Here is a 26,545-nt window from a genome sequence, read left to right on the forward strand (position 1 = left end):
GCCAACAAATCCAGGTACCAGGACTGTGATTACTCAGGTTTTCATCAAGACAACACTACTCTTGAGGCACTCTCGTGCCCTAATGAGCAGCAAGGTATAGACGAATCGAAAAGAACCACAGCACAGTTCTGCTATTAAGTTTTATTTACACAGGAATTGTTACTAGTGGTCTTAAAGGAAGGCTTGATCCTTCTATTTACAGTTATATACAGATTTATAGTTGAAAAGTAAGAAAACTGTACAAGATAACACAAAAATATAAGACAAATTGGATCCAATTAAAGTAGTGAATACATAAGTTAAGAAAAATCTGACATTTACATTTCAAATTGTAATGTTATGAGTAGCATATATGTAGTTTTTAGACCAGATAGCAATGTAAGTTACACCACACTAAATCTTTACCCCAATTATGTAGACTCTGCTTTTAAACACCAGACAATTGAAAGCCTCCTGCACTTAAAAATACATAATGGTAATTTTGACTTGATTTCCACAGAGGGACCAGTTACAAAAACCCACATGTAAGGAATATATTTACATTAAATATTAGCAAAAATGGACCAAGAAAGTGCAAGTGTTACTCACCTGCAGTGCTATCCATTTTAAATTTTCATCCCCTACAATCACAAGTTGTTGTACAGCATCTTTGAGAATAGGAAATGTTTAAAAATATCTGCCGTGACACATACAATATGACCTTATGTCTCACAGTTTAAAGATGTTAAAGAATTAAGTATCACTAAACCAGATGCTTTTTGGATTTCAGTATTGCACACTAATAAAATATAGTTTCAAAAACAATTCTGTGTCTGCATTATTCTCAAGTGTTAAAAGTGGCTGCTCCTTTGTCAACACAAAGTCTGCAGATAGCTTTGTCAGCTTCTAGTGTTCACCATTATGTACAAGTATTTCTTAGTTGGAAATGGCTCAACAAAATAAAACTTCTGGTGGCAAAACTCTTTCACAGAATACCCACTCCATTTTTAGTAAGCTGCACAACCAATACACCAAAACAAATGCTTAACACCACTCCCTTTGAAAGATGTACAGTCTGAAAATAATAGCCCTGATCTCACCATTGTTTAAAATTCAGATGATTTTTGCTCTAACAGATTTGGGCACAATACTTCCACAGTTCCTGAGTTAATTACATTTGCCCAGACTGAAGAATGAACCTGAAACTTAAAAAAACAACAACAAAAAAAAAGATAATACCCCTTCCCAAATTTTAACCATCTTGCACATAAACATACCAAACAACCTTATTTGGTCCTCAATACTTTCAAATGGTTAATTTTGGAGGTAATATTTGTACCAAAGCATTTGGTTTGGATAGCATTTTTGGGGCGTTAAGATTTAGCATTTCCCTCATCCCCCAAAAAAAGTGCCTTCGTGGTATTTGTAAAAAAAGTTATGCCTCAAAATTTTTTTTAAAGTACCAACAGAAGTTATTACAAATGTTTATTGCATTGAGCTGATCCTTTTAAAGTATTAAATATGAACTCCCCCACTTCTCATGTTCATAGGTTTTAGTATTCTGTGTGAAAATAAATCTTCCCACGACAAAAGCTAATACTGGCAAAAGGGTGAAGATTTCATCAGTTCATTACTCCACTGAGCGCTGTGTCATTTTTCCATCTCATTTTCACATTTTCTATAGTGCTTTTCCACATAGAAGTGATGTGAAAACTCCTCTGTCATCAAGTGGTTTTCCACATTTTCAATTGACCTCAACATTACGACGATTAGCTTTTCAGTGCTGGGCTATGGTTCTTGTCCCCTTCTTTGTTATCCTTCATCAGTGAGGCAAACACCTGGAAAAGTAAATTATTTAATGAATATAAATAAGCCAGTCTTATAAAACAAGATCAATATTAACCACCAGAATATTAGCATGGAGATAGATTTCTAGAATGAGACACTAGAAAGGAAGTACCCATCGCTCCAAAGTCAGACATGCAGCATAAAGTAGTCATTAAGAAAAGTGCCCCATACACTCATGTGCTGACATGTCTGCCTTGATATATATTATCCAAGAAACTCACCTGTGCCCATTTTTTGTTACTATTCTGCATCTGAATAGCTGCAATACAACTAAAAAGCTTTTCTGATGTAATGTCTTCTGGAAGTTTTGTTAAAAACTGTGCTATATGAATAAAGTCCATCTGTAGTAGAATATCTTCATACAACCGAAGGATTCCTAACCCTGTCCTAAACAAAAATTCTTCTCCATCTCTACAGAAAACATCCCAGACACGGCAGGCCAGATCAAGTGGTAATGACTTGCTGTAGAGTGTAAAAATCCTGCAATTGAGAAAAAAGGCACAGTTACAAGTTTAACTTATTTCAGAAAGATGAAAATACTACCTCCTGTAAATCTCAGTTACATTAGCTTCCAAGATGACAAGTTATTTCATATGTTCTTATTTTTTTCCATATTTCAAAGATCAACAAGTCTCTGGTTTTTGAAGTCAGAACTCTTATTCTGAAACTAATCTCTTAATGATACTGGAAATCCTCCATTTGAAAGCCACCTCCCTTTAGGAAGCTCTGGCTAGAGAAGTTACAAACATCTTTACACTCAAACAGGGTATAATATGCAAATAAGAACTTAAGTAATGGGAAGGGTTATGTTACACAGTTATGATCTTTGTTGCTTAAGCCATACAGTTTAACAGCTCTGTTCATCATTTGTTTTCTAAACTAAATCTAAAGCCACAAATCATCTCAATAGCAGCCTACATCCCTCCAGCGCACGAATGAGAATTCAGTAACTACAGTTTTGTGATACATTTTGAATTTCTATTCACATTAAAAATTGCCAAAAATTTCAAGACAGTCACTGTTCTATTCTTACTGGGAAAGGTCCAATTTCAATTCTTATTGTAAAGTTTGTTTTTAAAAAGCATTCATTATACATGGGCAGAGAGTCCTGTTTGCTATATGTACCATATTGTAGAACCCCTCCCATAAATTTGTAGTGGTTCCTTTGATACAAAGCACAATGTTCTCTGTTTTCCCATTATTCCTATTGGGAAGTGGTTCAGGAACCTCAGGACACTCCTTATTGCAGGCTACCATAACCTCTTCTACTCCCCCTTTGTAAGATGAGCTCTTTGTATCTCAAGGCCATCTTTGGAGCATGTGCAGGAAGTACAGTCTTCATTTCTCCTAGGTACCTGGAAGCAGAATATTCTAGTACTTTGTACAGCAGCACTATTTCTGCAACATATATACCTCTCAGAACTGCAGCACACCCCTGACTCAATGCTGCTATTGTATAACCTGCTCCTGCTGAAACTTAATGCTTACTGATAAACTGCATCTTATAGCCAAAGTTCAGGTGACATGTTTTTATATTGTTTAATTCTACCTAACTCAGTTTACTCTGTTAGAAACTTCTAACCCATATAATAATCGTATATGAAGCACATACTTATCTACACACACACTTACGAATAGACATTTCGTATTTGGCAGCACTACACAAACCTCATGAATGCTTCCACTGCCTTCCATTACAGGTACATAATGTAGTTTGGTACCCCCTGCTGTAGAACATTCATTCCTTCAAAACGTTCGCTGTATTTCTAAGTTTATCCCTTCCCAAACCAGGTCCTAAATTTCATCCTCCTTCTGCTTTAAAAGACTCTATGCCTATGTTCATACTTTCTTCAGTACTGATTATGCTCATTTCGTCATCACTTACAATCAGTCCTAACCTAAGACAACTGTGAAGTAGTAGCCTCCTTTTCCCTACTTATGTTACACATAGTTGACTCCTACCTGCAGCAACAAGAAAATGAGACACACAGGGCTCCTGTGCGTCTTATTTTCTATCTGAATAGATGTCACTCCTAATCCCAGTTCATAAAGTTTGAACCTTGCCACAGGAACTGTAGTTTCAAAAAACACCATGATTTCACAAGACCTAGAAAGCTGAGGTACACAAACACCTACTGAATGTTTTTTATGCTGTATTTCTATTGCTGAAAGATCTGTAGCAAAATGGAAAAGTGTTCCAACAGCACTAAGGTTATGTTTGCTATGTTCTCTGAACTCACCAGTCTATCAAATATATATCTGGAGTAAGACTGTATGATTTGAAATGAAGAAATAATTTGGGAAGATTTTCTTCAAAGAATACTTCAAAGGCTGCAAAGTATTTCAGCATCTGTAGAGACAGTGAAGCACCTCATAAACAGTCATAAAAAGAATATTTTGTCATAAAATAACACAAAACCCCATTAAGACTTGAGGATATCAACATAGCATAACATGGGTTCTTAGGGTAAGTACAACAAATTAAGTGTTTCTAGAGGAAAAATCAAAACAGTAGAATGTGTTATATGGATTAGTATCTGGTATTCTCAATTTTGTAACCACAGGTTAAAGTTCTCCATTATTCAACAGGACAGAAGGAAGTAAACAATAAATCAACTGTGCTTCACGTCAAAAGAATGTTATGGTTCAAAACCAGAAAACTCTGTGCATACCATGCTGTGATCCACACGGAAAAAGGCCAGCTGGCATGGCTTGTTTAGAAGGTTAGCAAAGGCAATGAAAGCATCTGCCTCTTCCAGATTGAGAATGAGCACAGCAGCAATGAAGGACATCCCTTGCACCTTCGGGTGAGAAAAGCATTGGGCAAATAGGTGAGTAGGTTCAGTACATTTTATATATTTGGAAATGCAAATATTTGCAGTCTGCAATATATCAAATACCATTGCATAACATTTCCAGATAAACAGAAACAACACAGACAAATAACTTTTATGCATGCAGTCAATCTGATTTCAGCAAAAACACTGTGTCTTCAGATGGCGGTTTTAGGTGCTTTGTGGAAGTTCTGGGAGGTCTCATGATCTCAAGCCCTCAGGACTTGGAATGCAAGAAAGTTGAAAACCACACAGGCTGGACACACAGCTCGTAAGAGTCAAAACTTGGCCTTAAATTCATTGTTAAGCTACGGGAAAAGCAGACATGGAGAAAAACCTCACATATGGGACAGTTTAGACCCAGACAGATATGTTGGAATTGAGACAAAATTCTGTTTCAGAACAGTCAATACATATCTTTCCATTTGCCAGACAGTATCTGTTCACATAAGTAAAATTGGTTCTAAGTGGTTAGCTACAACACAAGTTTACATTTTTCCATGATTACTCTCTCAAAAACACTTCAGCCTGCAATACAACTGAAGAGCATTATTCTTGTAGTTGTTAACTGACGATCTGGCTACTCATTATGCTAAAAATAACTTTACCAATTTCAACTGCAATGAAGATTATTCCACTGTTTCTAGGCCTTTATGCTGCTTGCTCCTCATTTTAAAAAATGCACTCAGTATTTTAACTAACTAGGGAAGGGAATATTGATATGCATCAGAAACAGTCCAGCAGCTTTCCATTTTTGTGGATAGATAGGTGTGGAAATAAGATTACATTAAATTTACTGCCATATTAATATTTTTTAAAAAATCTATGATCAGAAATATCCAGGCTAGCTCTATTCCTAATGAAAAAGAGAAGACCTATTATGAAAAATTACTTGTTTGCCTTTTAAAACTCCACCCTAGGAACAGGCAGTCTCAGAACTTGCAGAGTAGGGGAGGGTCTCCAAAAATGAGGTCACAGATGACAGAATTCAGGGCTAGAAACATTTGAACATGAAAAACCAACTAGGTATTGACGTAGAAGCTCAAGCATGTTTGATTTAAGAGAAGAAAACACACCCTGTGCTAAATAATGCTTTCTTGAATGGATCAGACTTAAAACTCTTCCAAGTTCTTTTTTAGCCCAGAAGTGATTAGAGCTTGTGAAAGGTGTTGCTAGCTACCCCCAGGAACAAAGGAAGAAAAAGAAGGAAAAAAGCATCTGCTTGTTATTTAACCGTTTCTGTTAACTGACAAAGTTTAGAGAGATGTGAGGTTTAGTTGATTTGTTTGCAGGTTTTTTGGCAGTTTTTTATGGGTTTTGGGGTTTTTGTTTGATTTTAAACACAGTAATGTTTGCTGCAAACAATCTTACCTTCACTGAACTCAGATGGAGCGATTAATCTTTGACAACAAGACACCAACAAGGAGTTTCTGGATTTTAGGACGTGTGGTAGTGAAGCAGAGAGTATCACTATGGGAATGGAGCAACACTAAGACACAACAGGCTAAGTTCTCACTGGAATTCCGCTAGCAGTTTGTTTTGGTTTTTTTTCTGTAGATAATCAGGGTCTCTCAGAACTACAATGCCTTGTGAAGACATCCATTTAAAATTTTCTATGCAAGCGAGATAGTATACTTATCCTTGACATTCAGTACATTTTCAACCATTTAATTATCTCTAAGAATTACCAAAACTGTAACTGCTATGAAATTAATTAAGTTCCAAAGTTGATTTTTTTTTTAAGTGATAGTAGCATAAAGTTTAGATAACCTACCTGCTTAATACACTCTAGTACATGATGTCTTAAGATTATTTGCCATGTTATAAACATTTTACAGCAAATACTTACATATCCCACATCCGGTCTGTAACATGTATATGCTCCTAAAACACTATGCAGGAGATCATGATACGGACCACCCTAATTCAAGGGGAGGGAGGAAGGGGAAAAGAAAAAAAAGGGTTTTTTTCCAAATTACTTCATAAATACAGGAGGGTAACAAGTCAATGATTTATTGCTTTGTTCACATCTAGAATACCAGTTTTTACTCTCTGCATTACCATGTATGGCTTTGAGGTTTTAAAGGAAAAGTAACAGTCCAATCCAATCATCTTATGAAGTAGTTCAGTGGAAATCAGTACATAATAGAAAAATAGGATATCTGGTACACACCCAGGGTTGTTTTTTCCTTTTCAGATACAGTGGACATTTTAATTCTTAGTAACACAAAGTTACTGTATTACAATACTGCATGTTATTTTATATACGTGTGTGCATATATTATATCTATATAAAAATCATAAAGCCTGAAAATGTGCACTAAAATGCATCAAGATTTCTGTAAAAGTAGTGAGAATATTCTAATTTTTGCATGTAATTTCATAAGCATTAATAAGAACCACATGTAATTTTTCCAGAAGAAAAAGCCTTATAGTGAATCATTAAGTGTCCCTACTTTTTTTTTTTTTTAAATGAGAATAAAGAGATGACTATTTGCTGTTGTATGTAGAAAAGCTAATTTTTTTTTTTTTTTTATACAAACAACTTCTAAAAACTATTCCATATTTAGCCAGCTAGGTTGCTTCTTTTGTTTAACTATTCAGAAGTTTAAAGTTGTCATAACTAAAGTTACAGAAATCTCACCTTCTGGAAAATATACAGGGATGGAAATGTGCGTGATATATCCAACTTAATTAGCTCCAGACTGGCCTCACGATCAGCAACAGATACACCTGCATCTGCAAGCAAAACCAACACCTATTAAAACTGATAGATAAATTTTACAGACTTCAGAATAAAATTGCCATAGGCACATAAAGACTTCAACAATCTAAGGAAAAGAAGTTACCTGCTTTTAATTATTGGAGTACACTTCTATACTTCAAGAGCTAAAACTTTCCACTGATGCCTGGTATATGCCATCAACTCCAAAAAGTGAGGGAAACCATCAGGAATTACTACCTGTCTACTCATTCTTTTTCAAGTCATACACCTTTACACCATTCAGACTTAAAACCAACATGTTATCTTTTACTTCTGTATAGCACTCTATGCAAGCCCAGACTGGCCCTGCATTCCCTAGAATTTGAATTGCCCAGCCCAGTCCTTAAAACCCCGTTTCCCTTCTTATATTCTACTGTGACTTCAGTTACTGAGTCTGTTCAAGAACAGAGTGAGAGCACTTCTCTTGATCTAAATGTGATCCAGTGGGATCTCACTTTTCAAATTTTTCATTTCTAATCAGCTCATTTGGTGGCTCACTTCAACCAGCAGCACTGAAACATACAATCTACACTACAGGAAAAAAGATGAATGATATCATTATCACAAGAAGCCAGCACTTCACCTGTAAAGTCAGGCATATTACTTTCAAAGACAAGCATTTCTCATGTCTCACTTTTACTGAAGGTAACTAAAATATACAGAAATTTCACTGATGTTTCCAGAATTGACTACAGATATGAGTTACATTACTTCTGAGCTCTCCTTAGCTCTCATTTAGCTCAGATTTTTTTTCATCCTTAAGACTGGCATTCTTCAAATGGCAGGAAAGAAGGCATTATTCACTCAAGGACCTCCAGAAGAAATTCAGCTGGCTCTTGAGTTACCTCTGTCTTATCTTCTACATAGGGACATCATGCAAATACTAGTGATAGTGAGGAGAAAAATACATGTGCCACTTGGGAAAGTGCTCTTTCAGATGGCTTAAACCAGACAAGAGCCATTTGGAAAGCAAAAGATCACAGAATCTTATGAATAGGCTAAACAGAACCTGCTCTGCTGAAGCCTGGAAAACAGCATTTCCTTCCAGTCCTCCTAAAACTACAATAGTTGCATTCAGAAGTGAGTAGGACTGCTGCATGCTGTGTTAGGGGAATTTGGAAGAAGAGAAGGCAATTATTATTACAGAGAAAAAACATCTAAAATAAAAAATTCGAGAACTGCTGCTTAATCCCTCCTTCCTCTTTCAAAAGGAACAGGCATAATTGGATTATTTGGGATCATTTCATTTTGGACAGTAACCATTTAGAGTAATTCCCAGAGAAGATGAGAATCTATGATACAGAGCACAAGAAACTCTGGAATAATACAATAAATTCAGTTCTGTGAAATCCAAAAGAAGAGTTGCTGAAGGTCTTTCGAACAGGTCTGACTGATAACATATCTTTTTTGAGCGGGAAAAGTCCTCAGAACTACTTAAATATGTCAAATAAGGCTAAAATAGCTGATATTTCCAGACTTTGTTACCAAAGATTAGTAATAAGCACAGTGGGTTGATTTGCTTTTCAACCAGAGATGAAAATCCTATTACTCTAATATTACTCTGGGCTTTCCCTTATTACTACATTTTGCAGAACATCTGACACAATCAAAATGGACCCTTTACCCTTTCATTCCCATCCAGAACTATTATCTTTCCACAATAAACAAATTACCTGAACTTTCCCCTATGCTCAGCCCACACCCCCACACCAAAAGAACAAACCACCACCCCACAAATGAAGGGGCATTGCAAATGTGTTTTCCATGGATAAGCATATTTACAGTCACGTACACACAGATTTTTTTTTTTTATATAAACAGTTTGTCTCAAGACAAGCTTCAGATGAGTCACAAAAGTAGCCCAAGGAAGACCCAAATAACTTACAACGTAGCCAATCAGTCAAGACTAGCTATGGCAATTACAAACAAAAAAAGTACTTCTTGCATTACAATGCCATTGTCTTTCCCCAAAAAAAGAGACCAACTCAAAAAAAATAGTTACTTCATAGCAGCTGGTACTGAGATTTTCACATAAGACAGCATTTTTAAAAGGAACTGTTGACAGCACAAGGAGCTAACGTTTATAAGAAGGATATATCCACCATTAAAAACATAATTGATGCTATTTTTAACAGAAAGAATACCCACAGGAGACAGCAATATGCCAGTGATAAAATGCCATTATACACAGAAGTGTGCTAACATCTCCACTTAATAGATTTGGGAGGAAAGGCCATCTGGGCAGCCAAAGAAACCCAAGTGGGATGTGAAACGTGTAACGTTACACATTCTTCATCTCTCAGTTCCACAGTCTAAAAATCTAACATTTTCTTTCCCAAAAGTGTGGAAGAGATACTGACGCAAGAACCATCTAATCAGAGCTAAGTAACAGTATCCACTGTAATATAGTTTCCCATTTCTTCTTCTTGTATTTCATCTAAAATTTTCATGAGCGCTTAGTCCTGGTATTTCAGGAATTCAGAGGAAATCACATTCATTTGAAAGTGAACTAGCATATGCAATACTCTAATGCATCTTTTATTGATATAGTAAATACTGTTAAGCCCCTCACTCACTGACTTGCTATAAGAAAACAAACATTTAAGTAGGAAATGACCCAGAGAGAGCACTTTTAACAAGTGTTCCTAATGCCACAATTGCAGCTGAACTTGTGAGACTTCCTGGGTTTGTGAAAGTGATTCAGAGGCTGTCTAGCATTCAGATCTCACCTTCTATGTCATTCTCAGAACTTGTCTCACTGAAGCTTTTCCATCGTTCTTTAGCTCTCGACAAGAAGATTTCATAAAGTTCTGAAAGAAAACAAAACAAAATTAACAACAAAAATTAAGAGATAAAAGCACTCATCCAAACCAAAAACACAATATGTATTCTTGGCTTTGGTTTTGTTGCTTGGTTTCATCTTAACCACTGGGGTGGGGGATTAATCTATTAGATGTTACCACTAACCAGTGGAGTACCACTATACAGAGTTTTATAGCATGCACTATATTATGCTCTCTTCTGTGGTGAACATGCAAATAACAAAGGGGAAATCATGTCTTACATAATTCAGATTTTTATTTTTGTGAATGGGTTACAATACTTCCCATTCATCAAAATCATTACTTAGGAAATAAAGCAATTCCCCTTTCTATTCCCCTTAAGAAAGCAAAGCTACAGATTCTGAATTTTAAACATAAAAAAATTGGGGTTGTGGGTGGTATGGAGGAAGAAGGGAGGAAACACCACCTTAACTCTTATAAGACTAAAATATTTCTGTAAGCAGGTTTTGAACCTTGTTTCCATAATTTATCACGTTATGATATCTAATTTTAAAAACCATCTGTATTTATATTTTTTTTAACAAGTTTAAATTTTTCTTTGAAAATAATCAACTTAATTTTGCATTAAAATGTGATCTGTTAAGGCATACCAGGAGTGATATTTAATTCGTTTCCCACAGCTAGACTCCAAACCTTCCCACGTACACTTGGGGGTAATCCCTGCCACCACAGCTCTCGAACTCTTCGGGTAGCACGCCTAGAATAGAGAAGCAGTGGGCAGGGGAAGGCACATATTGCACATCTTGTTTTCCAAAATCATTAGGCAACTTACAATCAAAATAACATATTATTTCATCAATCAAGGTTCAAGGATCTCTGGTTATGCAGAAGTCTCATAAAAAAAAAAAAAAAAAAAGGAACTAAAGCATTAACCTCCCAGAAAGCACACGTTGCTCTCTAATGCTCTAATGACCTCTCACTGTAACATGGCAACAAAAACTGACTTCTTGACAAAACAGAAAGCAAAAGGAAAATAAGGTATGTGGGTCCTCTGTTTCCAGAGGTGAAACAAGCCAGACTTGCCTCATTTCCACAACAGAACTTTACTTACATGCCTTCCCAGTTAGGTAGTATTTCATTGACCCAAATCACCATAGCACTAGCAATATTCTCCTCCTGCTTGAAACGCTCTCTCATTATTTTTTTCCTTTTATGTGCTTCTTTAATTTCTGTTAAGCATAAATACGTTAATAATTCTGTATTAGTGTATATAAATTATTAGGTAACTAATTCAGCTATTACCTAATTTTTTAAATGTCTGAAAGTGATCAAGAGTAAATTACAGTTGCACGTGAGTTATCTGGTACTATTTCTGTTGACTGTAGATGTATTTCTCAGGAGACTTTTTAATTTAAGCTATCTTTGACTTATTCAAATACACAGTGATTTAGACAAGTTAAAATCCAGCTAGAAAACTCATAGCACTCTTTTCTGCAGTACACAGGCTGACTAATAAGCAAGTACATCAGTGCTGTTTTTCCTGTAATCCATTTCATACCATGTTCTATCAAAGCCTTACTTATTACATAGACTAATCAGCAATAATTATAGGTAAAATTATTATTCAAAAGTGCAATTCTACATCCATTTTACAATTACTCAAATTTTACTGAAACTTCCATCTAGAAGGATAATGTCTTTTCTTTTCTGGAAAGATGACCTAAAGATACAAGACATAGCCACAATGCTGAACAAGAGAGAAATGTTCTGCCTTCTGTTAAAAAAGGATTATTTGTAGATCTCTTTTATTAAAAAGGCTAAAAGAAGGGCAGAGCAGTGCTATCTTGACATCACTAAGAACCACTGTGAAATTGCAAGACATTTGCTATACATGCATGCATTAGATACATTAATGGAGTAAACATGCCATCCCTGGTAAGCTGATATGGCTGACCAACTTCATTAATTTTTTCTGAAGCTTTGTGTGTGTAGCAGTGGTTAATTTAATGAATACTAGGGCACACATACTAAAACACTACACATGGCTGACCCTCCAAAGATGCAGTTAGAGAACATGGACCACAGATCACACCTTACAAGATGCACACCACAAGAGAAGAGTAAAATGAGTTGTCAAAAGCCTTGGATTTCGTATTACATCTTTCAGAGTAAGCTGCCACATATCCATAGAGGGTCCATCAGTTCAGAAGCTTGTATCTCTGACAACAGTCCAAGTAAAACATGCAGCACAGATTCTTAAAATAGCTTATTCCCTGAATACTAGGCACGAGACCACGTAAGTCCTTTCAACAGCTATTCGTAGGTTTGACACAGTACCAGATGCGTTTAATTTTAAAACACAGATCTAGTGGGAGTAGGAATGTTCACACAGGTACAGCTGGTTGGAAAAAAACGCAAAGTTTTCATCTGTCTTCACACTAAAACTGATTTCAAATTCCTGAAAAAACAGATCTTTAAGCAGTCAGCTTTATTATACTTTGGCTCTCATTGGCAACTGCAGCAACACAGCTTGAAAAAAGAGTCCGATTACCCAGAAAGTTTCTAGCTGATCTCATTACACAAGTAGTTTAAAAAACAAAACAAACCAAAACAAAAACACAAACAAAAAACCACACCAAACCATCAAGTTTCTACTTAAAAATTAAAAAAAAAAGCTTAAACTGACTTCTGAATCTAGTTGAATTCACTGTGGTGGAATAAGAAAACACTTTGATAATTGAGTTCTGGTTTAAACTGCGTGCACATATGTATCAGAGAATAAGCTAGATATTAAACACAGCTATTCTAGTACCTACTAGTCTTCAAGCCAGAATCTACTTTATTTTTGCTGCACAGTTAAAAAGAATTATAGTGATTATTGTCAGTTAACATACCTCGTTTTTTTGCCTCTGCCACCATCTCATCATATTCTTGTCGGTGACGTAAAGCCTCTTCCACTGATTTGGCAGGAAGATTTCTGAAAACAAGTTGTTCCTGAATTCAATACACACAAATGACATTCTGAACCATTTCAAAACAGGTTTTAATTTGCTTTCTCTCTAAGGTGAGCTTTGGGGTTGTTACACTACCAGTGTTTCAGTAACAGCAATAGAGAAATACCAGATGTTTACTGCTTCTGTTTATTAGTTCTCCTATAGCTTCCCCCAAAGCAGGTTTATTAAATTTGTTGAACATCTGGAATGATGCTCAAATGAAGTTTGCATGAACTGACCAAAGGGAAATACTGATATTCCATATCAGTATTATTTATTCCAATGCATTTCTGCACATGCCTATTTCAATCATTAAATATACCTGCATATCAATACTCCATTTGTTCATATGAAATCTATGATGACCTATTTTCAATAAAACGTAGGAAGTTTTACTCATTATAGTCAGCCTTTTAAAACTCCCACAAAAGAAGATAGGTTTACCAAAGGAAGAAACAATAGATCCCCATTTATGTCAGCTAAAGCTAAGGAAGGTTGCTGCAGTGCTACAACCTCACCAGCTTATTAAAATGTGTTTGGTTTTTGGCTGCATACTGATCCAATAAATTGCCAAACACACACTCCCTTTTGACCAGACTCATTCAAAAACAAATCAGAACACAATGTTTGGTCTCAGTCTCTTACCCAATCTCTAGTCAACTGTGATTCAAAATAGACAGAAGACACTTTTGTCATTTTAATATATCAAAAAAAAGTTTTCTGGCTCCTCTTATGCAAGCAAAAAAGATCACTGTATTAATATTTCCAATGAAAGCGAGAGCAGAATATATTTTCAAGGATGAGACTGTGCCAACACATTACACACTTGGGATGGCACTCCAATTTCAAACAGGTGGAAGTGTCATTTGTAAAAACATACTTATATTAGCTTGTTAATTGTGATGTTTTGAAAGTACAGAGAAGCAACAGCAAACCAGTTACTACGTATCTTACTCTCCACCATACAGCAAAAGAAATAATGCATTTACAAAAAAATAATTGTAGTAATCCATACCTTCATTAAGAATATTTCTGTCTTAGCATGGAATGAGCTTATATACCACTAGAGAGAATATTGAAGGAGACACTCTATGTTCTATTTTTCATTTCCTAATTGGAACTGATTAGAGCAAACATTTAACAGTGCCATCACAAGCTGTCTCAAGGTACAATTTGAAAGCTTTGCTCCATTTGCTTTCCTTCAGCATATGCTCCTAGTCAACAGATCCTCCTCTTTCCTTCAGATTGCTGAAGACTGTATGGCTGAAAATACTGACCAATTTAGTGCTCATTTTTCATTATTATTCTTATTTGTACTTAATGCAGCTTTTGTTGCATCTTCATCTGCTGTTTCCTTGCCTTCAGCTGTAGTTTTACAGAGCCAAGAAAACGTAACTGGAACAGGGGCAAGGAATGGTTTCAGTGAACATTGTCACCTTGGTACCAACAAAACATTTAACTGTAGTTGCTAGGTACGAAATGAGCATTCAGCATTTGTGACAGGAAGGTATTTCTTGTGTTTCAAAGGCAATTCTTCTCACTCCTGCTGCTACCTTTTTTTTAAAAAACACCTCTGGTAAGCCAAGTCCTGGTTTGCTGAAGTGACAGCTGCCACTTAAGTCTTTACAACTGGTCTAGGAAATTAACTTTCCAGAATGGGCGGAAGGAGAAGGGAGTGTGAACTGAGATAGCAGTGAAGAAATCCATAAAAGTCTTCAGGAATTTTCCTGATTAAGGATGTCTACAACACTGTCACAGGCAGCTGTGACTGATACAAAGTAGATAACAGACCAGTGGACCTGCTACAGCAAGAAAGAATTTCTCATATAGACTATATTATACTTAAAAGTTCTTCTGGAGGTATTTGTTGGGCTGTTATCTGGGATGGAATAATCCAATGATACTTTTGTGTAAGACTTGTGAAGTTTAGCTCATCAGAAGCATATCTAACAAATTCAGTCATCACCAGTTCCACAGCAGAATCATACTTACGCTGGTCGATCCTCCAGAATCAAAGCAGTAGTTGAAAGTGGTTCAAATTCAATATTTTTACGTCTTGCTGATGAGGGTGGAGGTTTATACATTCTTCCTGTCCGTGCTTCATATTCCTAAACAAAATTATTGATAAAAATTAAATTTCAACTTTCAGCCTCACTTCTAGTTAGTAAGCATACTATTAATTAACAATTATTATATATTTTAACATTATTTAATATCAAATAATTTAAGACAGCAAGGAGCTAACTTTACAAGTTGAAATTGTTTATAGCAAGACAGTGCAGCTCTCCAGGACTGCTAAGTAAAGATGAATGAGAAAGCAGTTTCTTGTATCAACTTAATCTTTGACCTATTCTAGTTCAAGATTACTACTGAGCATCTAAGGATCAGTTAGGAAATCTGCATAATCTTCCCAAACTAATTAGTGTGCAAGTATATTTAAGTAATATGTGAAGTTGACAAAAAAACCCAAAACAAAACAAACACCAACAAAAACCACAGCAACAACCAAAACCAGTAGCTAAGAATATGTGTTTCTTCCCATTTCTTTCCTTTTGATTCTAGCCACTCTTGAGATATGGTACTCCTTACGTTTCTGAAGACTTTAGCAAGGCCCTCAAACCCACATTATCCAGAACTACCTATACTATACTCAGTGGCAGTATAACAGTATTTATCGTTACCAGTCTGTTTCACATCATTTCTCTCAGGGGTTAAAACATGCAATCTACTTAGAAGTATTTAACAGCCTTTAATATACTGAAGATTCTAAGGAAGAAAGAATCCCATTCCTTTTTCCACAAGAGCAACTCCATAAAAACAGAAATTTGAGGAAAAAAGCTAGACAAAGTCAGATGAAAACTTCAAATCTCACGTTCCCTCTTTTTTAGCCCCTGTAAATAAAAATTTACTGCCAAGTTACTCAGAAACCCATTCTGATGATCCAGCAAATCTTAAAAGGTTATCTGGGAGAAGACTTTCAACTTATTCCCAAACCAAGTTAGCTTGTGGGTTCACACTCTCCTTAGGCATGGAGGTCAAATACTAGTTTCTCTGCAAGTCTTCCACATGCTGGAATTCAAACACAGAATACTTGGAGCTGAAAAATCAACTTTTTAAGAGAACAAATTAAAGGTACTTTAGCAATGTACTTCCACAGATCATACAGCTCTATTCTTAAGCACAGCCAGGTGAGCTCTAACTTGTATAAGATTTCTTTTTTATCTAAAGACAGATTGTTTCTTGACAATTGTTAAAGCAACAGATGTACAAGTAAATTCAGCCTCAAACATAAGATATTTTGGTTAATCTAAGTCACTAAAAATAAAAAATTGATCAATTACTAACTAGGTCATGTATCTTCCCAATCAAACATAACTTTTCTCTAAAAACTGCTCCCAAATGAATCTTACACCTAATACACATTTTCTGGTACACACTAGTTCTCCCAAGGAGAAACAGAGGGCTTTACACATTCAGTGTTCATTGACAGCACTATAGAAACAGAGCTGCAACCTTAAAGATATTATATAGCGTAAAAGTTCAGTACACAGCTGAAGCCCATAAAGTTAAACGGGAAAAGACCTCTTACAAATGTGACAGTGCAACCTCAGCTTTCCAGGAACAAAATTTCTGTTCTTTCACACAGGACATAATACATTAAATGATCCAACAAGTCTAACCTTAATGATGCCATGTTAATCTCATCTCAAAAGGAAGTTATCACAGAATCACTGAGATTAGAAGGGACCTCTGGAGATCATCTAGTCCAGCCTCCCTGCTCAAAGCAAGGACAACTACAGCAGGTTGCACAGGGCCTCGTTCAGCCAGACTTTTAGTATCACCAAGGATGGAGACTTCACTCTTGCTGGGCAGAGTCTGCAGCACCCAGTATTCCCAAAATGTTTCCCATCCAAGTACTAACACCCCAACCTGTTAGCTTCATAAATCAGAGGAGATCAGGTGTGTTTACAGTGGTAGCGCCATATGCATTATGTCACTACACTTTTCAGATCCTGAGGAATTATCTGGACTTCTTGCTCTTCTCTCTTCCTAGTTTGTGGGAGTTAGAAAAATAGTTTAACTGATGAGAAAAAGTGACTGCACCTCCACAAACAAACCAAAGAATGGGTTTGAAACATTCTCATATCTCTTGAAGGGGTTTCCACCCCCACACTCCCCCAACATTCTCCCCGAAAGTGTTCAACTATCCACCTATTAACCATTGTATCATACTCTGCCCCATGTCAGCATACCAAATGACTCATCTGTTAGTGCCCTGGAAAGACAAGCACAAATCTATTGCAACAGCCTACTAGTTCAACGAGAAGAGAAGCTGTGTTGCTTCTGTCTTCATAAAATGCCCACATATACACCTTGCAAAGAAAAAGAGTAACTATTTGCCATCGTCATTTATACATACATTCACACTAAAACCCTAATTATTTGTAAACACAGTGACTTAAATTTACTAGCCAACTGTTCTTAAATAAAACTTAGTTCTAAATATTTCTAAATCTCTGGCCAAGAACAGTGGTTATACAAATTTCCTAGAACATATTCCTGTCCTGAAGGGTAATTCATAAGACAACTTTTGATTGAAAATAATATGCATTCAACATAATTTGTCAGATTCAAACACATATCTTGAACAACTGGACATATAGGATTGGTAGAGTTCTGTTGTATTTCACACAAGCATGAGAAAAATCAGAAAACCAGCATTCATTATATGAATGAATATACATATTCTTAAGCCCAGAACTTTTTCATTCCACGTAAAAGCAGAGATATAGGCATTTCTGCCGTGCTTTATACCTCAGGATACCCCAGCACATCCTTAAGATAGAAATGTATCTTGTGATAACACCCAGAGATCAGCATCCAGGCTGCAATACAGTAGCAATGTATATTCATGGTAGAAGTTCTGATTTACTTTCACATTTTCCAGTACTTTGCAACAGGAGCCACAAAATCAAGTTCATGTAGTAGTCAGAGATGAGGAAGCTCTAACAATACCAACCTTTTCAACATTCTTACATACCTAATTTGTATGCAAGTTAAATAAAAAGGCACTGTGACATGGACATTAAAAATTAAGCCACTCTCACCTTTTTATTACATGCAACACATTTGAATGGTGCTAGTGCTTCTGGCTATTGTACATGCTAAGAACGATACACTGTTTCTAAAGCAACAGAGAAAGAAAAGAAAAAAAAAATAAAATAACAAACAAAAAAATACCTAAAACAACCAAAGAACCAAAACCAAACAAATGAAAACAAACAAACAAACAAAACACTAAAACAAAAACACGAAAAAAACCCTTCAACAGGGATTCCACAAAGGCAGAACTCATCACCCAACTTTGTTTCTGGAAGTAAGTACACTTTATGAATAGTTGGTCTTTGCAAGAAAGGAACACATGAAGTGAGAGGGAAAACTAAGTGTTACTTGGAGGAGTCAAAGAAGAGACCAAAGCAGCTTCAGGCTCAAACCGTCATGGTTGTACATTACCCGAGATTAAATATTTTCCAAAGTATCAGAACTTCCCAATGGAAGGTGCTTCTTCCTCAAGAACCCTGTGCTCTAGGAAATTTATTTGAAGATTAGGTCCAAGAACCATCAGACACGCATGAAACTCACTAGTTTGTGCAATTCAAAAGCCTTTTTTTTTCTGGAATATTTTGTATGACTAGATGTACAGAATCCAATAGCCTTAACCATGCATTTGATGCAGAATCTAAAGTTCTTGGCATGGGATAAAAAGCTTGAGCCAACATATAATTTTACTTCAAAAGATGTGAGCTAATACTCTTCTATAATAAGGTAAAAATACAATTTAAAGTCAAATGTCTTGTAGAATGCTTAATATGCAGAGCATATGCCAGAGGCTAGAACAGATGACAGCTAAGAATCAAAACTATGTAAGACCTGTTCATGTAAAAAAAAAAAAAAAAATTTTTTTGGAAGTGTCACATGTATGGTTTCAGTAGCTTAGGGAATGTAATTTAAAACTTCTTTATTGCAGCATATCTGGTATTCATTGAAAGTTACAGAACATTTCACAATCCCAAAACCAAGGAAAACAAATCTCAGCTTTAATGGAAAGTAAGAATAGGTATCTCCTTATGAAGGCTGGAACTGCATCCTGTCATCTACTGCCAATAATTAACCTGTAAACAGGCTAAAAGTATGTTTTCTTGAAAAACACTGTGACAGTATATTTAAGAGCACTTTGATATGTGGAGGGACTTGTATTTCTGGTATTTACTCCTACAGAAATACAGATAAGCCTACTAACCTAGAGACAGGTAACAGGTAAACAGGGCTGGGAACAGAGTATTTTGCTTATAAACTGCCTTTGTGCTTAGGAAAATAAAGATATCCCAAATTGCATCTTCTTTAAGAAACAAACAAAAACACACACACAAAAAAACAACAAACCAAACGAACCAACCAACCAACACAACCCAGAACACCCCACCAAAACCACCACACCATAAAAAAAAATCCCCTAGTGTTTTAAGCAAAAGAAAAATAATAAACCTGCAAAGGTCTTTATTGCCTGCACCTTTTTGATATCTAGATGGAAAACCCAAAATACTGACGTTTCTTTCATCCTTCCTCAGAACCACCATATAGGACAGCTAGACCATTCAGAGCTGTTTTAGATATCTCCAAACACTACTGGATTGCACCGTGTAACATATGCATAATTGCCCATAGCTTCTCTTGTCATCTAAGCAAACTACCTTAAAGAAAGGAAACCCATGTGCATCACAGCATTCCAAAAGCGTTAACTGATCTTAAGTAGGGTATGCTTGTGGGGATAAAGTATTTAACTAAGCATGCACATAAGGAGTCAATTTTAGAAGACAAATTTGCATCTACAGTACCCAAACCATAGAGCTTTAAAAGAATAAATATTGACCATGAAACTTAACATGCATCTTGCTGGGATAAGTTCTGATCTATCTAGGATCCAACAACAAAAGTGAACTCCTGGGAAGAGTGATAAAAGCCTTGGATTGCAAGGATCATGAAAATCCTCACAGTCCTGAAAGTACCAGTTATACAGATTAAGCACCACAGATTCAATTATGTTTTAGGTATGTGGGAAAAGAAAGTGCCCTGATAGGCAACACTGAATTAATTTTCAATATCTTATGGATTGCCTCTATGAAAAATAGGTATCAAACCATATTAATACTCCAATTAAACAAAGCATGCACCCTGTATATGACCGTTTCTTTTAACATGCTTTACTCCTCCAAAATTCTAAGCCTAATACTGAAACAGGTTTTATTCAATCAATCATGACTTCTGTGAGGTAACGATGGGGATTGCTACATATTCCACAAGTGGTTTTAAACCACTCTCCCCTCTACAAACACGTGCAACTCTGTGGAGCAGATGGGCCTCTAAAAATATCTATATAATTATTTTCACAATGTTGTAACGCTAACTAGCAATATCATCAGAAAGATTCTTTCCCTTCATTTCAAGCAGGGTTGATCATCCAAAAAATGAAAGCATTAAACGAATTGGTTAGGAAGACAGCCATCTACATCACATAAACAAAACTAAGAGAAAATTTATGTAAGAAGAATTTCTGCTAATGCATAAGGACTCCCTCCTGTGTCATTATCTGTGTCCTCCCCAGGTTAAATGTTAAAATTGCTGAGCTACCACTGGTTACACGGTGATTATAAAGAAAGCAAGAGTAGATGTCACTGAAAAATTCTGTGAGTCAAACTAGACAGTTCCATAGAACTAAGAATGCCAGATGCTGTCAGGACAGACAGAACAGTATTCTTTCCTTACTTGCAGGCAATATAGTAAGAACCTATATTGAAGGAGGGAAAAATACTAATCTTCACATAGTACAAGAGAACAACCAACCAAACACTGAAGAATTTCTACGTCGACCTTCCAAAGTAATGCCATCCATCTTCAATTGCTCATTTACTTCATTTTTTCCTCAACTGGATATTTAACAAGTTGCATCAAGTTTCACCTTTTGTTGTTTAGAAAGAGCATGAAGCCATGGGCTTTGGGCTCAGTAGAGCTGAGAGTGGCTGGACCATGTAACATAAACCACAGGCATCACGTATCACCTAGCAGTTACATTACTGCCCTATTTCACACGCCAGAGTAACAGATCCACAGAACTAAAAAAACAACTTGTACTATTTATGTTTTTCCACACTGTTAAACAGGAAAAGTTTTCAAAATAATAGGCATGTGCATTGGACCAATTTCAGAAGGATACCAGTCACAGCAAATAGAAGACATAACGTATAATAAAAGTTTCAATAGCTACACTTTTCTAGGTTTCCAATTTCATATTGGAAACTGTGAATAAAAGCATCTGGAGTTCTGAAGTGCCACTGTTAATAGCTTGTGTGACTTAGTGACAGGACAAAAAAGGGTTCTAGGATATCAATTTTCAAAGCTAATACAAGGTGTTCAAAAATATTACAAATTAAACCCTTTAACAACTTTTACCATTAAGCAAGGAGGCACAGCAAACATAGAAAGTAAATTACTGTCAAGCTCTAGCATTACCTATTTCCTGCTATTCAAGAACATGCAATATAAATTATAATAAACAATAATATTCTATCACTTTAAGTTGTTAGTGAGATTTATGTGTGAAGTTTATTTGTTTGTTTATTTTACTAATGGTATCTAATGAGTTGATGGTTAGTGCCAAATATTCATGCTACTGTGAAAATGTGATGTTGGTTCTATTTTAATGAGTGCTACATAGTCCCATGCATGGCATTGAATACAACTAAAAAAATATATATATATTAAATTTCATACCCCTGGGTTTAATAGACTGAGAGCAGATATTGACGCAAGACTGCCAGAACTGTCATCCTAATGAGAAAAACAGAAGCAAAACCTTAGTGAATAAATGAAGGAAAACACCATTACAATATAGCAACATGCAAGCCAAAATTTAAATTCACATGTAGATTATGTATGTTTGAAGAAACATAGATGTGTCTGTTCCTCCTACTTCTCTAGCCCTCAAAATATACAAATACACATACAAAGATTTCCCACTTGTGCAAGATGTGTATAGACATCTATTGGACTATTTTTCTGGTTTACTTGAAATTTTATATTTTCTACAATCAGCACCTTTGCCCGAAGGGAGATCTTTTTCCATGGCGCTTCTCAGGCGCATGACAAAAGTATTCCCTGATACCCTGTCTCTCCCTAGTCAGTATCACCTATAAAAGTTACACTTATTTAAACACTAGCCTTGGAAGATACACTGTTAAAACGGAAAGAACAAAACATTCTCTATAGGCTGACACAAGAAAACAAACTGTTTCCTCTGAAAATGAATCCTGAAGACCTTGCTTTCATTCAGCTCATCTCTGATTGCATGTCATACCCAACTAGATCTTTGCTTACCAGCATGTAAGCTTTAAAGCTTAAAATGAATGCTCAAGAATAGTACTTGCACTGTGGAGAAATGAAAAAGAAACATAACTGGTCTTGGACAAGCATTTGGCAACACACAAAATACTAGGGTAACTTTCAAACAGAACGTTCCCATTCAGTGTTTGGGTTTTTCCATTTAACATGAGAGGGTAGAAAATGTCATTGAATACCACAGTGACACAGAGTGGGCATTTAAGTCCCCCACCTTCTTCCCCACCGTGTTATAATTAGTATTTCTAAACTGAAAGCTCAGAAGTGGACTACACCTCCACCTCACTGGTGAGCTGATGAGAACAAAGATACATTCATGAGGCTCTGAGAAACAATCACTTACAAGATCCTAAACATCAACCTGAAACGCTTCATACGACATTGCAGCAAGGCAACCAGGCAAAAACATGGCCAACTACAGGAGATCCTGTAGAACCACTGCTCTGCAGGTTTCCATTCAGAAGTCAAAGCTGGTTTTCTAATGGAGAAGTCAAGCTTAAAGACAGTGGGGTGCAGGGGAGAAGGGGGAAAAAACAGACGTTGCTTTTAAGCATTGGATTACAGCACCTGGAAATAGGAAAATAATCTTTTTATCATGGCTTCAACATTATTTCTGAACATACCTGCAGTGTTGTACCATGCATACCCCTGACTAATAAAAAGCATTTTAAGGGCTTCCTTCTCCCTTGCCATACTATTTTCTCATCTTCAGTACTGAAGTACCATGCCAGCCTCGGAAGGATAAGGTTTACATTAAAAAAATATATACTTTAAAAAAAAGTCCATGAAAGACAGCATCTTTACCACCTCAATCTTTAGGCTAAATCCTATCCCTTTGGAATTTGATACAGCCTGCCTAAATGATGATTTTGCTATTGCAGCACCTCAAGCTCACCAACACAAGTCTGCTTAACCTGCGAAAGCTTATTTCTTAAGAGAAGAAAAAACAATTATTTTTATCTGTGCCATCCTTCACTAAAGAAATTCAAAGGCTCAATAGATGGGGAGGCATCCCATCAAAAAGAGGATCCAGAAGAACAAAGAAAAAAAAACAAATCTAGTGTCTCACCAAATCAAAGTAAAAGAAGTTCTATCATTTTTATTACTCTAACTTTGTTTCTATATTCTTCATTTCCCCCAAATTCAGCAACATCCAAGAACAGAATTGAAAACATGTAGAATGCTTATGCTTTCTTTTTCAAGCCTTGAGAAAGTTTGCTTCAATACTCTTCACAGTTGACCTCAAATACTTTTTTTATTAAAAACAAACAAACCAACCAACCAACCAGCAATCAGATGAATTAACATAATCAGAGTCAACACCTCCGCAGTATTTTCAAAACATTGATCCTATGCTCACTGTGGAGTACGCCCCCCCTAAAGATGCATTTGTGCCACCCAACATAGCACTGACATCATGAGAAGTTCTTGACAAGTTTTCCTTGTCAAGGCATCTCGGTAAGCCAAGTACTAGGAGCTAAACCCTATTTTGTGTCCTTTACCCAAACAAAAGGAGACGTTTGTCTCACTGAGGTCCTACCAGTTTCATTACCATTTTACTGATAAGATAATAATTGCAAAAGTTTAAAAAGCTGGGGAATGTCTTTGTTTTACCTCTAGCATAGCATTTTACTGAATACATATGTGACTCTGGACAGATGAGGGACATTTCTTGAGAATCTGACTGCTAGTGTCTACAAGGAAAACCATCACAGCCTTATCACTCCTGCTAGTAGACAAATTGTTATTCAGGTGTTATGTGTTCCTTGCAAGAACCAATACCGCCACATCTATTGTCTGTCCTGGCTTCAAGGCAGTTTGTTACCAAAGTATTTCTACCCTATATCTGCCAAACAGGCATAAGTCTTGTCTTTCTCTTCTCTCCAGTAATAGCACAAGACAAGCCAAAGTGACCTCTGTCTAAGTAACAAACTGCTTAAGAACCACTCCTATGAAAAAGCATCTAGCACTGTATTTACCTACTTCTTTCAGATATTCAATCCTTAGATTAGTTGACAAACATGCCATATACGCTTTTTAGGTGTTAAGAGCTTCATTCACTGTTAAACTGAAACAACAAAGACTGGAGGGAAGAGATAACATTGCAAGTTAGAAGGTCTGAGTCATATGAAAACCGATTCAAAATGCATCTGTTCCTCTGAAGAGAAACCTCTGACAACTCTTGTCCCTGGGAGACCATGGGAGTTCTGACGATTCAGTGAATGCAGTTTCTCCATTAGATTTCAGGCTGGAGATAACGACACTGGAAAAATATGCAAGTGAAGACACTGAGCTTTTTAACCGTTGAGTACTTTTTGTTGCTGTTGTTGTTTGGGTTTTTTTTTTAAGATTTCAGAGCCACCCAGAAATATTTTCTGAGGTTAGTTAGGACAGTGACCCAGTCATCAAAATCAGTGTTAGTATTGAATGGAGTGTCTAAAATTAATAACCTCCATTTTGTATAGAAGGTGACAGCTTTTGGAAAAGATTAATTCACTTCTGAATAAGCAATAATTTCTAGATCACTGCAAGCTTCTCATAGTGTGCCAGATTTAAATAGAAGGTTTTTTTTCAACACCCCCCCCCATTTAAGGCTACCACTGACAGTACTTTGTTAAAATTGCTGGTACAGCAAATTTGGTATAGTTTACTTTTCTTTATCTTGCAATGTGTATTCCAATATTTTGAGCTTACTTTAATTTGGAAGTATTAAGAAAAAAAATGACCATACTGCTGTAAACAAATTAATTTTAAAAAGCATTCAAGACTCCTTTAATAAAAAAATAGAGCTAAATTTAATGACTTGATACACAGAATCATTTTGATCATAACTTAAAAGTTCTTTTTTTTTAACCATAAGCACAAAAAATGAAATTGTGCTTGCATTTTTAAACAGCACTTGGACTTCGGTCAATACACACTATCAGCCCACAAGTTGGTTTCTGCTTTAAATGCTTCTGCATTAAAATATTTCAGCAGACTAATTTAAAGCAGATTTCTGTACAGACAAAAAGAATTTAGCAGTCTGATCATTAATGACCACACGCTTCTTATAATAGCCACTTTTATTAGCTGCAGTTCACAAAAAAAGGCACACTTCCTAAATGCATTTGACATTTGCAGTCCTAAGGAGCTGCTATTTTCCCTTTTTAAGAAACAGTGAAGGAAGGAAGCCTAGAGAAGGGAGATGTCCAGCAAAAGAATTGGCCTCAATCACATCCTGCTTGAGCAGCTCTAAATCCAAGGGGAGCCGAGCGTGCCAGCAGCTGCGAGTGGGGAGATGCAGCTGCCAAGAACTTTCAACCTCTGACCCAGTTTGAGCTAGAGCATCTCGCCCAAAGCATGCTGATGGCATCACAGCTGCAGTGGACACTGCCATCTCCCCAGTCAGGCGAGCCCTGCAGGCTGCTTTTCGACAAATTTATTTTCTTCTGTGTATGCCAAGGAACTTGCAAAGAAATTATTTACAGTAATATTCATTAGACAGTCTCTAAAGACAGAGCTGGCTAGTGTTGCTGTCTGAAAAATGTCCGAAACAGCATCCCAAACTGAGTTTCCAGATTTTCTTGGAAGTTATTCAAGATACTAGAATCACTACCTGACTTCTCCACATAGACATCTGTAGCAATGTCTTGTTGACAGACAGTGACTGGGAGCCACAAGAATTCTTTTGAACATAAATATCCATTTACTACATCATCCTTACCAAAACAAATCAAACAAAGGAGGCTTCTATTAACCAGGATGGAAACAGGCATGTGAGCTCTCCATCCTTTTGACTATAAATCTACATTGATGCAATTTTTTTCTTGTTTTACTAATAGGAAAGTCCTTTTTGCTTCTTAATAGCATCATAAACCTTTGATAAAAGTATTACCCTTACCCAAAAGA

The 26,545-nt window shown here is 36.2% G+C and overlaps 1 protein-coding gene across 2 annotated transcripts in view; it reads right to left on the reverse strand.

Moving 5' to 3' along the window:
- Nucleotides 1–126: 126 nt before the first annotated feature.
- The window catches only part of TBC1D12 (TBC1 domain family member 12), a 46,387-nt gene continuing 19,968 nt past the window's right edge, over nt 127–26,545 (reverse strand). Inside the window, exons 3-14 of one of the 2 annotated variants that reach the window (XM_042790843.1) lie at nt 22,031–22,087; nt 15,194–15,309; nt 13,103–13,185; nt 11,320–11,437; nt 10,859–10,965; nt 10,155–10,235; nt 7,306–7,400; nt 6,511–6,582; nt 4,500–4,628; nt 4,068–4,177; nt 2,049–2,307; nt 127–1,817 (exon numbers count right to left, since the gene is read on the reverse strand). In XM_042790843.1, coding sequence (XP_042646777.1) covers nt 1,749–1,817; nt 2,049–2,307; nt 4,068–4,177; nt 4,500–4,628; nt 6,511–6,582; nt 7,306–7,400; nt 10,155–10,235; nt 10,859–10,965; nt 11,320–11,437; nt 13,103–13,185; nt 15,194–15,309; nt 22,031–22,087 — 1,296 coding nt within the window. In that variant the 3' untranslated portion in view covers nt 127–1,748. The remainder of the gene's footprint in view (nt 1,818–2,048; nt 2,308–4,067; nt 4,178–4,499; nt 4,629–6,510; nt 6,583–7,305; nt 7,401–10,154; nt 10,236–10,858; nt 10,966–11,319; nt 11,438–13,102; nt 13,186–15,193; nt 15,310–22,030; nt 22,088–26,545) is intronic. The other variant, XM_042790844.1, reaches the window with a different exon arrangement.

Source organism: Tyto alba, unplaced genomic scaffold, assembly GCF_018691265.1.
Source record: "Tyto alba isolate M040663 unplaced genomic scaffold, T.alba_DEE_v4.0 Super-Scaffold_1, whole genome shotgun sequence".
Taxonomy (NCBI): Eukaryota; Metazoa; Chordata; class Aves; order Strigiformes; family Tytonidae; genus Tyto; species Tyto alba.